General features: G+C 43.2%; 1 protein-coding gene across 4 annotated transcripts in view; it reads left to right on the forward strand.

Annotated features, from left to right (window-relative positions):
- Nucleotides 1-10,749, forward strand: part of LOC113575188 (Na(+)/H(+) exchange regulatory cofactor NHE-RF2) — a 29,668-nt gene extending 18,919 nt beyond the window's left edge. Inside the window, exons 3-6 of one of the 4 annotated variants that reach the window (XM_035527796.1) lie at nt 3,629-3,832; nt 7,531-7,684; nt 8,266-8,450; nt 8,688-10,749. In XM_035527796.1, the coding sequence (XP_035383689.1) occupies nt 3,629-3,832; nt 7,531-7,684; nt 8,266-8,450; nt 8,688-8,855 (711 nt within the window). In that variant the 3' untranslated portion in view covers nt 8,856-10,749. The remainder of the gene's footprint in view (nt 1-3,628; nt 3,833-7,530; nt 7,685-8,265; nt 8,451-8,687) is intronic. The other 3 variants (XM_035527805.1, XM_035527799.1, XM_035527807.1) reach the window with 3 other exon arrangements.
- Nucleotides 10,750-13,913: the final 3,164 nt, after the last annotated feature.

Raw genomic sequence — 13,913 nt, forward strand, 5'->3', positions numbered from 1 at the left:
ATTATTATTATTAGTGGTAGTAGTAGTGGTAGTTTATTTCTCAGCACTCACCCAGAGCCAAGCTACTTTTAAGGTTGATTTGCCCCTGCTTCTGCCATCAAAATCAAAAGCAGGTCTCAACAACATGCACCCTAGTGATGTTTCACCATAGCAACCGGGCACAACCGGTCTGTCAGGATCCAGAAGTGGGAGTTGTTTTGGGGAACTGTGTTTCTCCAGTTTACGGTATACACATGCCTCCCCTCTGAAAATTTCATAGATACGGGTTAGTCACCCGATTTCATACACGTGTTCTGTGACAAGTGACCACTTAAATTTAGCCCATACAAACATCAGAGAGTGACTGTCACGGAGTGCTCGTAATGTTTGGCTGTTGAAGGGTTAATGGACTCTAGATACCCTGGAGCCTGAATGACGTGAATAATTCAAAGGTGTCAATCTCATTTCCTCAGCCGCATGGTACTCACGCTCCAGAAAACAAAGCCGCATGCACACGGATCCACTCGCCCCTCCTCTCACCAGCTCCTCTCCCACTCTCCTGCACAATGGCCCATTGGGACAGAACACTGAAGGAATGTATCGCAGGGCTGCGGCCACTCCAGTGTCCTGCCAGCTCTAGGTCACAGTGGATCAGGGGAATGGGGCAGGGGGCATGAGAGAGGGAGCCGGGCAGCATAAGGTGGGAAGTTTGCCCACCATGTAAGGTGTGGAAGGGGAAAATCTGCTACAATTGTTCTCCCCTTTACGACCATTGGTTAATGGATCTGTTCTTACAAAAGAACAAAGCAATGTGTAGTTTGAGTTATTTGAGTTGCAGTGTATTCATTTATTTACACAACACTGCTGCAGTTGGATGAGTTTGAATAAGACAAAGAGGAACATTCCAAAACTGCTGGCATGGAAATCCAGCAAGCTTTTCCAGTGTTTCCAGTTTCAGGACTATCAGACTGTTACTCCAACAATACAGAATCTCAGAACAGGTCTTACAGCTACAAATGATGAGAATCAAGGTGGTGAGACAGAAACATATACACACTTTTCTGATCCTACCGGTTTACTGAACTGATATTATTCTCGTTTTACTGTCGTCACACATGCCCACACACACACACAAACACACACACTGAGGTAAGGGCAAACACAAGGACAGTGCGTCTCGAAGCTCATCTCACTGCTGCTGTCATTATAGTGACTGACATCAATCTAAATTTCCCAGCATTGACCAACCAGCCCAACCTCAGCAAACACAGGTGACGAGCAGGTCAGCTGGCCGTCTGAGTCATCAGATTTTATCAGCCACCATTATTTCCTTCCAGCAAAGTGCCAGAGTACAACAGTGCACGTAAGCCTGCACTGAGGCAGTAGATGTCCGCGTGACGGCTTATTTTATGCCATAAAAGCAAATGCAATTATATATATATATATATATATATATATATATATATATATATATATATATATATATATATATATATATATATATATATATATATATAGCAGTATAGATATATACTAGATAGCTCCTTAGATTCTACTCTTATATTTAAATCTGTATCTGTGTTCTGGAATGCTCACTGAGAAGTACCCATTGTGGAGGGAGAGACTGAGCTCCACTTTTTGACAGAGAAGGGGTTAGGGAACATGCAAGCAAATGGAGGGGAGCAGTTAGCAGCCACACTGGACGATACACTCGTCTCCGAGCCATAATGGCTACCAGCTGTGGAGTTTCACTTGTTTATCTAACCATGGTTCCACAGACCTCCCAGTGTCTGGATCCAAGATGGAGTCCAGGGTTTTTGTTTTGTTTTGAGCAAAATCAGACACCCCTCCTAGTCATTCCTGGGTTTAACATGCCGTGTGCTAACCTGTTTTCATCTCTCTCCTTTCCTGACTCCAGTTGCCTGGCCAGCCATTAGAGTTTTTCTCCTCATTGCTGCATGCTGGTGGGGGGTTTCAGAAGGACTATTCTGGAAATGGCGGTATTTGATTTATAGTCATTTCTTACAGGCTTGGAAAGTCTTGCTGCTTGAGTCTCAGCCCAACTGTTCACCTCCAGAGGATGAGGGGAGGGTTTAGGATCTCCATGGCTACTTTCTGTTCTGAATGGGGTTTTTTTTTTCTTTTTCTTTCCGTTGCAGTCTTGAAACAATATTTTAGCTCTACTGTTAACCAAAATGCATTTGTTTAACCCAAATAAACAAAGGCTAAATAGCTAACCTACAGGGAAAATTCAACTTTAAATTCAGTCATTTATCTGTTTATATAAATGTTTATAAAAGTGGTGGGAGCTGAGCAGAGGTACATTACAGCTCATTAGAAGAAGCAGCATACATCTGAGTTTATTGTACATGTTGAAAATTAGAAGCATTTCAAGCATGTGTGATATAGTCTTGCAGCGCCCAGTTTTCTGACCTGGGCAACATGTAGTGGCAATCATTGTGTAGACTTCTTCTCTGGGACTCTGCTGACCATTTGACTACGTAGTGGCTTAAAACAGGGGTCTTCCATAGCATCTGGTTGTGATACTACACAGACATCAGGTATTGATCATTCATAGGACTTTCATAAAAGTCTCTGTCTTCCTTTTTCAAGCCAGTTACAAAGGGAGGGCACCTAACACGGAGTTAAGGCTCTGCAGTGGTTCTTGATGAGCTGGATTCTTCGTGAAGGGCGGTGGTGTACTCGTCCGAGGGTTTGCCGCGTCGCATGAGATGTACCTTCCACGTATCAAACCCCTTATCATCTCTGCTTCTTGTCACCAGGCCCACAGAACATTGTCCCCCCGGCTGACATTATGTTGAGTAGCATCAGCGTATGTCTAGTGCAATGTCCTGTCATGAGCTGAAGGCTTCCAGGTCTCTCTCCCGTAACAGGTCTCTGACTGGGAATTTGAATGTCTCTTGCTTTCTCAACTGCTGCTTGAGAACTATGTCAATGCCATGTCCTCACAATTGAGTCTGGCAGCCCTATAAATGAATACAATGATCCTCTCTCTGAATTTGTTGATAATTTTTAGCTTACATGCAACATTGCCATTGCATCTCTGGCATATATATATGTGTGTGTGCTTATGTGTGTGTGTGTGTGTGTGTGTGTGTGTGTGTGTGTGTGTTGTACCACGTATAGAATATGTAGCTAAGAGTCCTGTGTGTGCTTGAGAGACTGTGAGAAAGGGAAATCTTGATATTTTCTCACTTTCCTCTCAGCTTCATTCCTTGCCGTCTAAGATGGCAGAAGCAATGGCGGGAGAAAAACAACAAAAAGGGTGTGTAGGAGGTGGCACAGACTAAAATACCTACCAAGAGTGTGTTATGGAGTGAGCAGTGAATTCCAACAAGCTGTCCAGGGTTTAAAGGGTTTAGACTGAGTTCAATGACTTATTGTGACATAATGACTTTCTTTTCAAACATGTGAAATGAGCCCCATTCTTGGCCTGGAGCATTCCTACCCTAAGAAATATAGGAATCTAATGTAGCTCCATGTGATGTGCTCTGCTATAATGCTCAGGTGTGTGTGTGTGTGTGTGTGTGTGTGTGTGTGTGTGTGTGTGTGTGTGTGTGTGTGTGTGTGTGTGTGTGTGTGTGTGTGTGTGTGTGTGTGTGTGTGGGGCGGGGGGGCTGGTGTATAGCAGGACGTGCAGGTCCCAGGGAAGTCCTCTTCAGCAGACTCGTCCCATCTCGTGCCCAGGCTGTGCCACCTGGTGCGTGCCGACACCGGCTATGGCTTCAACCTGCACAGTGAGAAGTCCAGACCAGGCCAGTACATCCGCTCGCTGGACCCGGACTCTCCGGCCAACCGTGCCGGTCTGAGGCCACAGGACCGACTCATTGAGGTGAGTGAGGGGGAGGAGGAGGATAGCCTTCAGTGTGAATATGTTAACAGAAGTAACTGAAGGCTGCTTTTTGTAAAATCAAAAAATTGTGGTAAATATCTGAACTGATGGGCACAGAAAAGCTTTACTTCACTTTGCACTTGGCACCACTTTATAACTGTGCACTTTGTGTTTGGGGTGGGCAAAACCAGTAATTACTGGTATGTAGCAAATGTACACATCAATCTTTGCAATTTTGCAGCTGTTTCTCACACAGTCTACCAGTTGCATTAAATCAGAGTTGTGAAGTGCTTGCCAGATGAACACGAGTGTCTGCATCCTCAAATGCTATCAGTACCATGCGGTACCACACATTTAAGCTGTTATCTCAAACGTGTGTCCCATTATGTATGCCATGCTTGCGTCAAAAAATACACTCAAGGATTCAGGTGCAAGGGGTTGTGGTGTGTGCGTGGGAGACAGTTCATCAATTCGGCTGTTCAGTTTACATTGTTCATTTCTGTTTGGTTTACACCGATGTGTATATATGGTGCTTAGACATTATCATCTAATAGAATTTTTTATAACAGTGCAAAATGGACTTTCTGGAATGTGTGGTTCTGAGACAGGGTACATTTTGAAAAAATAAAAAAAGAAAACTTCCATGGGCAGAGAGAAGACCACTGAGAAATGAGATTGCTTTAGCCAGGATTGGCTGCCAGGAGATAATGCCATGCTGTAGTCATGGAGACACACACTTATACATGCCTCTCAGCTCAGCTACAACATGCCACTCACGTTCCTACCTACCTGGACATAACTCTGGGAATCCCACCTACGCCCGCACTGATTAATGCACATACTTGCCCACACATACATTAGTGTAAACCTGCACTTGCTCACCTTTCACATATCCTTTATGTCACTGGATTGAGATCCTTGCAGGTATGATACGAAATATTTAACCTCAGTCTCACACAGACCTCTACATCAGAGCTCACTGCAGTGTCATATTAGACTTCAGCTTTGACCCTTAACCTTTGACCCCATCTATATTCCCTTTGCTGTTCATTTCAGCTAATTTTCATGAACACCTTATCTTAAACATACACTAGAATGCAGTACTCTTTAGTTTAGGTTAGTTGCAACTGCATTAGCCTGCAACACAACATTTAATTTCCTCAAGCAGGTATTTTATGTGGAGCAGAACTAATAATGTAGTCCATCACAGTCAGAAAGAATGTCGGGGTTAGAGGGGTCAAGCGTGCTGACCCCCCCACCCCATTACTCTAGTGGCTACTCCTAACCCTCTGTGGGTTTAGCCTCAGTGGGGCTTTGAGAAGCAATCAGGCTCTCATTGGTGGGTATCTGAACTAATTTATTTGGCCTGACAGTCCTTTTGTAAAAGGTTGTAAAAGTTAGTTTTCTGGATTTTCTGGGGCTTTCTGGAGTGTTCTACCAGTTTAAAGTTGTGGAAAGACCTTGAATACATGTGAGAATGCTTCACCTCGAAACACTTAGTACTAAGACAGCTGGCCACGTAAGTAGCCAAGTAAGTAAATAGGTATAGAGGAAAAAATCCACACAAAATATCCTATAAATACTGAATTAAAAACCTCATTTTGACTCACATCTTAATGTTGGTTTGATGTGTGAGCTGATTCATAAAAGAAAATATTTCTATAATCTATTTACACACTTATAACAGGAGTTGCCAAATGTGTCTCTGTAGCCACATTTCAGCAAAAATGATGAACAATGTTAAGAAATGGAAGCTGCTGTAACCCAGCTGATCTATGGTTACATAGTCCTCTCCCTGCTCCCTCTGTGGTGTTTCAGTAGTTGTGCTCCTGGGCCCCAGGGCAGGCCGTAGGCATGAAGCTCAGGCATGTCTATGCCAGGCTTGAGTCTCTATGGAGCAGGTGACTGATTCAGAGCCCTGCATCTTGGCCCCCTTTCCATCTGGAGATGAGGCTTCAGAGTTGGTTGGGCACCTTCCTGCCCTACCTACCAACAGCACACACACCTGCGGTGCTTGCCAATAGTTGAGTGAAGGGCAGTAGGTAGGCGATGCCCCCTGCTTCCTTCTGCCTCTCACCTGCTTGGGTTTCAGGTAAGACGGGTGGTGGACTCACAGCATGCTGTCCTGAGCTCCATGGAGAGCTAGCGTACGAGAGCACCACTGGAAGAGAGTGCTTATGGGAAGCCACAAGGAACAAGGACCTGTTGATGTCACCTGGATCTGATACTCCTCTACATCTCTGTCCCCTCCTGGCCTTTATTTTGTGATCACACTCTCTCTGTCATGCTGCTCTCACCCTAGACACTGAGGGCTCTGCAGACAGGACGGCTCCAGTCATCATTAAATGCCGCAGAACACATGCAAACAGCAACCCTTGGCCTTTTCTTTTCTTCTGTCTGTGTGCACATGGGCACGTAATTTTTTATATCATGTATTTCATACAGTGTGTAGTCATACCCCAGGCTGTATCTATATCTTTGCTCACTTATACAACATCCTTTGGTTTAGTACAAATAGGCATTTAGGCTTACAGAGCTCTTTCCCTGCTTGCTATGGGGAGCTGAAGACCATTTCTGTGTAGCTGAGCCTTTTCACTAACCCCCAGCTGGATCTCTCCATTTTTTCCCCCTTTCTTTTTTCTTCTACTCTAGGGTTTCTCTGCCATTATGGGTAGAGGGACCATTCATCAGCTTTTCCCTCCACTTTCAGAGGGACCTTTAAAAAGAAGGTGACCCCCCCCCCCCCCCACATGCATGCACACACACCAGGTTACTGTCACCTGAAACCCATGCTATTGCTTCAACAGGAGCTTTGCATCAATATTTGATGGGTCTGTCCTACCTGTACTCCAGCTCCTCTCCAACCCTGCTGAAAATGTTTTGATATATTAAAAAAAAAAAAGCCTCATAAAAGAACATTGGTGTAGTTTTGTGGAGGAGCTGCTTTTTGAGATTGAATTAAAGCCTAATTCGGTTCCTCATCTCTTCCCTTCCCTCTTTCATTCAGTGAACCTGATCCTACTGCCGTCCAACTGGTTGCTAAGCGACTAAAAGAGAGGGACAGAGGGAAAAAGAAACAAATTTGGTGAAAGACACCAAAGAAAGAAAGAGGTTTTAGGCCTAATTAAACAACAAAACATTGGCCCCCATCTCTCCCAGTCAGGAGGGAGTTTAGCAGGAAAATGAAACTACTTTAGTTTAGTAAAGCTTTTCTAAAGACAGATGTAACCATTATGACAGTTAAATGGAAAATGTCTGACCTATTTCTACGGTTTTGGTCAACTCTGGTCCCAATAGGAAACTTTGAATAGGTTGGAGCGCCCTCTGGTGACCAAGTGATGAATGTGATTAAAAATGAATTGCTTTAAAGCTGTCATTCAGTTCTTTCTCTCAGTCTTTCTCTATGGAAGAAAGTGAGAAGGGGTGACAAGAGGGAACTAGAATGTAGAATAGAGATGAAGAATGCTGATTTGCTGGTGTGTAATGAATGTGATCCTGATTTGATCTCAGAATCCCAACTCCAATGTCCTCTCACATCTGAGGTAATAGAGACACCATAATTTGATTACCACGTGTCTCTGTCCTCTCTCTCTCTCTCTGTCTGTCTGTCTCTCTCTCTCTCTCTCATATATATATATATATATATATATATATATATATATATATATATATATATACACACACACACACACATACAGGTGAATGGGGTGAACATTGAGTGCATGCGTCATGCTGAGGTGGTGGCCTTCATCAAGCGCAGCGGGGACGAGACACATCTGCTGGTGGTGGATCCGGACACGGATGAGCATTTCAAAAGGCTGGGCATCATCCCTTCCAGCAACCAGGCCAAAGGTCCCTCCCAGACCCCCGTCCCCATCCGGTCACGTAGAACTCATCTAGGAGACAAACAGACACACTCAATGATCAAGCTGTGTAAAATATTAGATCATATTAATTTCATCAGTGAACTGGACTGCTAACTGACTCCCGAAAAGGGAACACGGAAAAAGCACTGCTTAGCAGTATATATGAGCTCGGCTTCAGAGACCCAGTCTCTTTGTGTCCGTGCACAAATTGCACTGTGTATTACTAATGAAGGGATGACACAGTAATTCCAGGGTTTAGTTTTGAATTGTGTTGGAACTGAAGCAGGTAAGAGGTGCATTGATTTATTTGTTAATCATTATTGCTGTATTGAATTTTGTACAACTCATATGCAAGGTGCTAATCACTACATTTTTTATCATAGATGTTCTGAATGATTTTATTAAAATAATATATCCCAGCCTTTAACCTTGAGATTATCATTCTGTTTTAATATTACAAGGCATATCACAAATGTTCTTTTGCATTTGTGATATGCCTTGTAATATTAAAACAGAATTATTATAGTATTATAATAGTACTGTAATGTTTTGTTTTGCATGTATTAGCAGAGAGAAGGCATGTGCAGAAGTGTCCTGAAGCTTCCAGCACTAACAGCAGCATGACTGGTTTCTCTCACACAGACTGCCAGGCTCAGTCTATCACTAATGGCACACAGAGTCCGCATTTCAATGGCCGTACCACGTCCCAGTCAACCCACTCAGACCACAGCAGCCAGGACACCAGCACCCAGGTGTGCACACGGAAAAGCTCTGTGTGTGTGTGTGTGTGTGTGTGTGTGTGTGTGTGTGTGTGGTGGGTATGTGGACATATAGATGTACAGTATATGAGTGAAACACCTGCATGACAGCTGTCTTATTACTGGTGCACATTTTAGTTTGATGTGCAATTCTGTTGTGTGACAAAAAAAAACGTCAAATGGTGTGTGTGTGTGTGTGTGTGTGTGTGTGTGTGTGTGTGTGTGGGGCAGAACTCGGAGGATGGCAGCAACCGTTTGCTGGACCCCTTTGCTGAGATCGGCCTGAAGCTGAGCCCCACAGCAGCAGAGGCCAAGGAGAAGGCGCATGCCAAACGAGCCAGGAAGAGGGCCCCCCACATGGACTGGAACAAGAAATATGAGCTTTTCAGCAATTTCTGAGCACACCCACATGCTTTTGTCCCCTGACCTCCACCCCTGTGTGCTACATCCCAACTTGCCTGCACCCGATTGCTTGATGAATAAGCTGTTATTTTTGTACAAATAACAAACCCTTTTTTTAAAAAGTGTTTTACAAAGCGTACCACTTCAGAGTAGGAGCAGTTAGAAGGCAAACATTAGTACCCCTCACCAACAACCTCCCACCCCCCAAACTGGAAAAAGAACAGCTTTGTGTTTGTCTGACTCAGACCTGCCACTGACAATCACCAACCCCAGAAGCACCGTGTGCGGGTTTCTCTAAAAGGAAGAGCTTGTGCTGAACCATTCAGCTTGGATTTTGTTTACCACTCCTTCTGAAACTACTTCAGACTGACCCATTTTGCAGCGACACCCCCCCCGGCCAGTCTGTAAAAGGCACACTGCCACTGGCAGATGCTGATCAAAACACAGGCTGGGACAGCAAGGACCCAGAAGTATTCACCCCTCCCTGAAAAATCAGTGGGAAGAACCGAAACCAGTGTGAAACAGTGTGCTTGCAAGGTTTTAAAAAATCCAGCCATATGGGAGGGACTTGAATGGATGGGGCCCATTGAAAGTGCGCTGTGTTTTTTGTAAAGCAGTATTACATAGGAAGCAATTAGGAGGAATTTTAGCTGCCATGAACTGGTAACCCAAAATAATCAGCCTCTTGGTATGCACCAGGACACTCAATTTTAAAAGGATGTGCCACTATTTCAGCATATTAAAGGGAAATTACGTTAGTATGCTATGTACTGTGGAGATGGGCAGTTGGAAGTATAAACAAATGTTTTGATGAACCTTTAGATGTATCGAGTCATTAACACTAGAGGGCACTGCTAAAGTACTTTTGATTTCCACTTTGGCGGACGAGTGAGAAAAAAGCCAGACGTTGCACGTTTCAACCACTAGAGGGAAACATTTATGCAAGTCACTTAATTGAGGCTGATTTTATCATGATGAAAGGATGGAATGTGCGTATGAGCAAAGGCAAAATTTCCATGTCTGTTACAGATAGGTGTGTCCACTGTACTCACAATGCTACACTGTATTAGACTGAAGTTACTGGGACAATTAAGAATATAATAGTGGAGCCAAGACTCAAACCCATGTGATAAACATTACGCAACACAGAATCTTATCAACAGAAGTAAATTGAAGGTAAGAAGTAAAGGAGACAGCTGAACATGATGTGCAACACACGATTCTCGTTTACAGCTCTGGTCTAAGGCAGACTGTGGCATTGGCAGGGATGCTGACCCCTGACTGGACAAGCTGGCCTTCTATCTGCATGTCTGCTCATAGCCTAGTTTATCCCACCTTCCTGCAGGTGGACTAAGAGGTGTGTTGTGAGGGGTGCACATCAGCATTGCTCCGAGCCCCAGAGCTTATGAAGATTAATGAGACCACTGCAGCAGCTGCTTTTTGTCACAGAAATGAACTTGGATACCCACTCAACTTCCTCTCTGACACCCCTAATCGTTGGAACTGTGGAACAGTCCAGCCAGCTTTGCTAGGGGCTGGTTCTACAAGCCTGATAGGCTGTGTCAGCTGGGCCGTGCTGACTTCCACCCCTGAAAGCCATCTTTAGCAAGAGCTCCATGTGCATTTGTAGCGCAGATATTTTTACCCAACCCGTGCATACTAAGAACGTTGCTGTACTCCCTTTGAATAGTCATATAAGTTTTTCTGTTATGTTTTACTTCTTATGTTTGCTAACATTGCTGCATTTTTATTGTGGGTCCCCCCTTGTTCCTCCTGTCCTGATGGTATATGCATTCAGAGCTCAGCGGTTTGCTATTGTATATTCAGTATGAGAATATATGCCAGGTTGCTTTTTTTTCCAATAAAGTGTGATATTCACATACTTACATAATTCTTATGTATTTATCTTGAGAAATTATATTAAATCTGTAATGTACACATAGTGTTTCACAACTCTTTCTAGACCTAATAGTGAGCATAACTGTTGATCTAATTCACTCTAAGGACAGGACAGTGAATGTGTCTTGCAAATAACGTGCTGGAGAATAAAATTCTGACCCCTTTTAGCTTCAGGTTCGGCATTAGACTTACGGTTTTGTAAATGGGACAGACCAACAAGGGCAGGTAGAAAGGTGTGCAAGTGGTCTGCCGCACAGAACTCGACGCTCATACACTTAGTTGAGACGGCAGATGGCACGTGGGCGGCCTTTCTTCTCTGTGCTTGCTATCTCACTTTCGCGACCTCGCGGACGTGTCTCCGAGATCACCCAGCGGAGCAGTGCGTTTCCTACCCCCTCTTGCTCTTTTTTTTCACCGTCAGTCTTCCGAGTCCAGCTGCTGCTGTCACTTCGGACTTGTCCTCAGTCACGCGGAAAGTCCGCAAATACGCATCGCAGAAACAGTAAAAAGTGAGCACGGAGCAGCGGGAAGAACCGAGCAGCATTCCGGAGACATGGTGCCGTCATGACGTTTCCAAGTTTGCGGATTTGTGACTTAGGCTTTTTAAAAATATTTTTCCCTCGTAACTCCATTTCGGTTGTACCCACATAAAATATTAGAATAAAGGAAATGCTGAAACGCTTCACATCAGTATTCATTAGTAGTAGAAATAAATCGGCCAAATTATTTTAAAAAAGAAAAAAAAGAAAGCCACACTTCCTTAGGGATTGGAGTGAAAGTCCAGTAGTTATGGTGCAAGGTTTAGGCTACACACATTTAAGCGTGGCACATTGCATTGGTAACTAGTGAATATGATAAAACATTACATATTTAATCAGTAAACAAGTAAAGCAAAAATAAAGTAACTTAAAATGGTAAGCAGAGTAGTGGATTGTTAGTACACCATTATTAATTGGTCCCGCTTCCATCTAAGTAGGGTTTTTTTTCCCAAAAATTGCTTTAGCGCTTTAAAATGTTTGTCAACATAAGGTGCGTTACAATTTCACCGACAAGTTCAGTTTCCATTGCCAATATCGACAAAACATTTTCATGCGTCAATGTAACTCTCATTTCCAACTAGCACTGCTCAATAATCTATTTATATGCAGGTTCATGCAGGTGACACAAATCAAGTACTGGGATCTTAACCTTTTGCACCTGGTTGCATTCCTGTAGCACTTGAAAAACCAGGTGAGATGACTTTCCCTAGTCTTCCGTTCCCTCAGTGCTGAGTCAACAGACATTAACACAGCTACTAGCCCTGCAGGAACGAAGTTTATGTAACTGATTATTTACTTGCAAACATATGCTGCACAAAAGTATGCGAATAAGAAGTCAAGGCAAAATAAGTAGGAAGAAGTCGATGTTTGTATGAATTGCAATTTGCACAAATTTAAGTAAAATTGCAAATGAACATTTGAATAAACAAACACTCGCTCAAATCAAGTAACAGTATAACTCTTGGAACATGGCACATAAAGTCAACAAGTAATATACCCACAGTCAACAGAAATCTGCTTCTATTTAATGGGAGATTTTTCCATTACTGAAGTGAAAAGTTATAGTGTTCAGTTCTGGTCTTAGGGAACATTTATTTATTCACTCGTCATTTAATTAGACATACATACATTTGGTTGACAGGTATATTAAATAACTTCAGAGCAGTTCAAGATAAAATAATTGATAATAATTATACTAATCACTTTCTTGAGAAACTGTATAGTTTGAATTAGCAGTTTATTGCTTGTCAGAAATATATATCTGAACTTCATCTGCTGACCCTGAGATGCATTGACCAGTCCCACAGGAGACAAACAATAAAGAAAAAACCTAAAAACATTACAGTAAGTAAAAAAGTAGAAAGTCACATGGCACAGTTATTGCTTACATGATGGTTGTGATTTTAGATATGATCTGATTTGGAATTTCAAGATTATAGAATATTATTATATTTTGCATTATATTATTATAAAGTATAGTGCATTACCCTGGAGAATATATTTGGAGTGTATCTTGTAATGAACAAAAGAAAATTAGCAAAACTCACATCAGGTAATTTTTTTTGGATAAGGTAAATGTACATGTAATAAGCCATAGTCTGGCTGTCACCCAAGCAGTGGAGAAACCAGCAACACATAAAGGACCTGTGGGTGACTGAACTGAATGAACCAGCTAGACTAATAGCCCCTTCAGAATGCAACAAAACAGGCCCTAATGAAAGGTATGTAGGTCTCTACTTAATGTTTTTTAAAGCTTGCTGTAACATTTCTTATGGAAAGGACTCTGTGTGGTGCACCTCTGTGCATGCACCCTATGTGCGTGTGCGTGCGTGTAATTCAGTTCTGATTGCATTTAATATTTGGTTACCTCATACAGAATAAGGACTGAAAAAGAGGAGAAAAAGCAGACACATACAGTTGTAAATGCAGTGTGTGTGCATGTATGTATGTAGGTGTGTGTGTGTGTGTGTGTGTGCGCGCGCACCAGGCCTGAAGGTGACAAGAGGGCAGCTGCTGGCAGTCACACCAGAGGCATGAGAGGGAAGCGGGAGGGGTGAAGGGAGGGCGGGAGTATGGGTCTCCATGACAACATGAATTGTTTTTGTTAGCGTGCGCATGAGTCAGAGGAGCAGTGAGTCACAGTCAGGAGGGAACTCTCCCTAGACTCGCTCTCTCTCCCTGGAGCCAAATAAGGACAACCACACAGAGAGAGAGAGAGAGAGAGAGAGAGAGAGAGAGAGAGAGAGAGAGAGAGAGAGAGAGAGAGAGAGAGAGAGAGAGAGAGAGAGAGAGAGAAAGAAAGACCGACAGGCAGACATGCAGAAGTCATTTTTTTCTTAGACAGGGAGACAGGGGAGTGGAAGTGGTCCCACCTATTTTGTTCACACCTCAGTTTACAGGGCAAACAGTTCACTCTCCATTTGTGTCATATCTCACAAACATATCACTATACCCTTCCCCCCCCCCCCCACCTCGCCTTCCTGCTAGCATAACTCCTTGTTTACTTTCCCACCATGTGGTGTTTCAAGCGTATATGATTATTGTCAGCCAGATTTACATTATAGCTGGCTCAGGATATCCAGCTTTGTATCCAGTGAGGTTTACATGTAGCCGGTCA

Source organism: Electrophorus electricus, chromosome 1 (genome assembly GCF_013358815.1).
Source record: "Electrophorus electricus isolate fEleEle1 chromosome 1, fEleEle1.pri, whole genome shotgun sequence".
NCBI lineage: Eukaryota > Metazoa > Chordata > Actinopteri > Gymnotiformes > Gymnotidae > Electrophorus > Electrophorus electricus.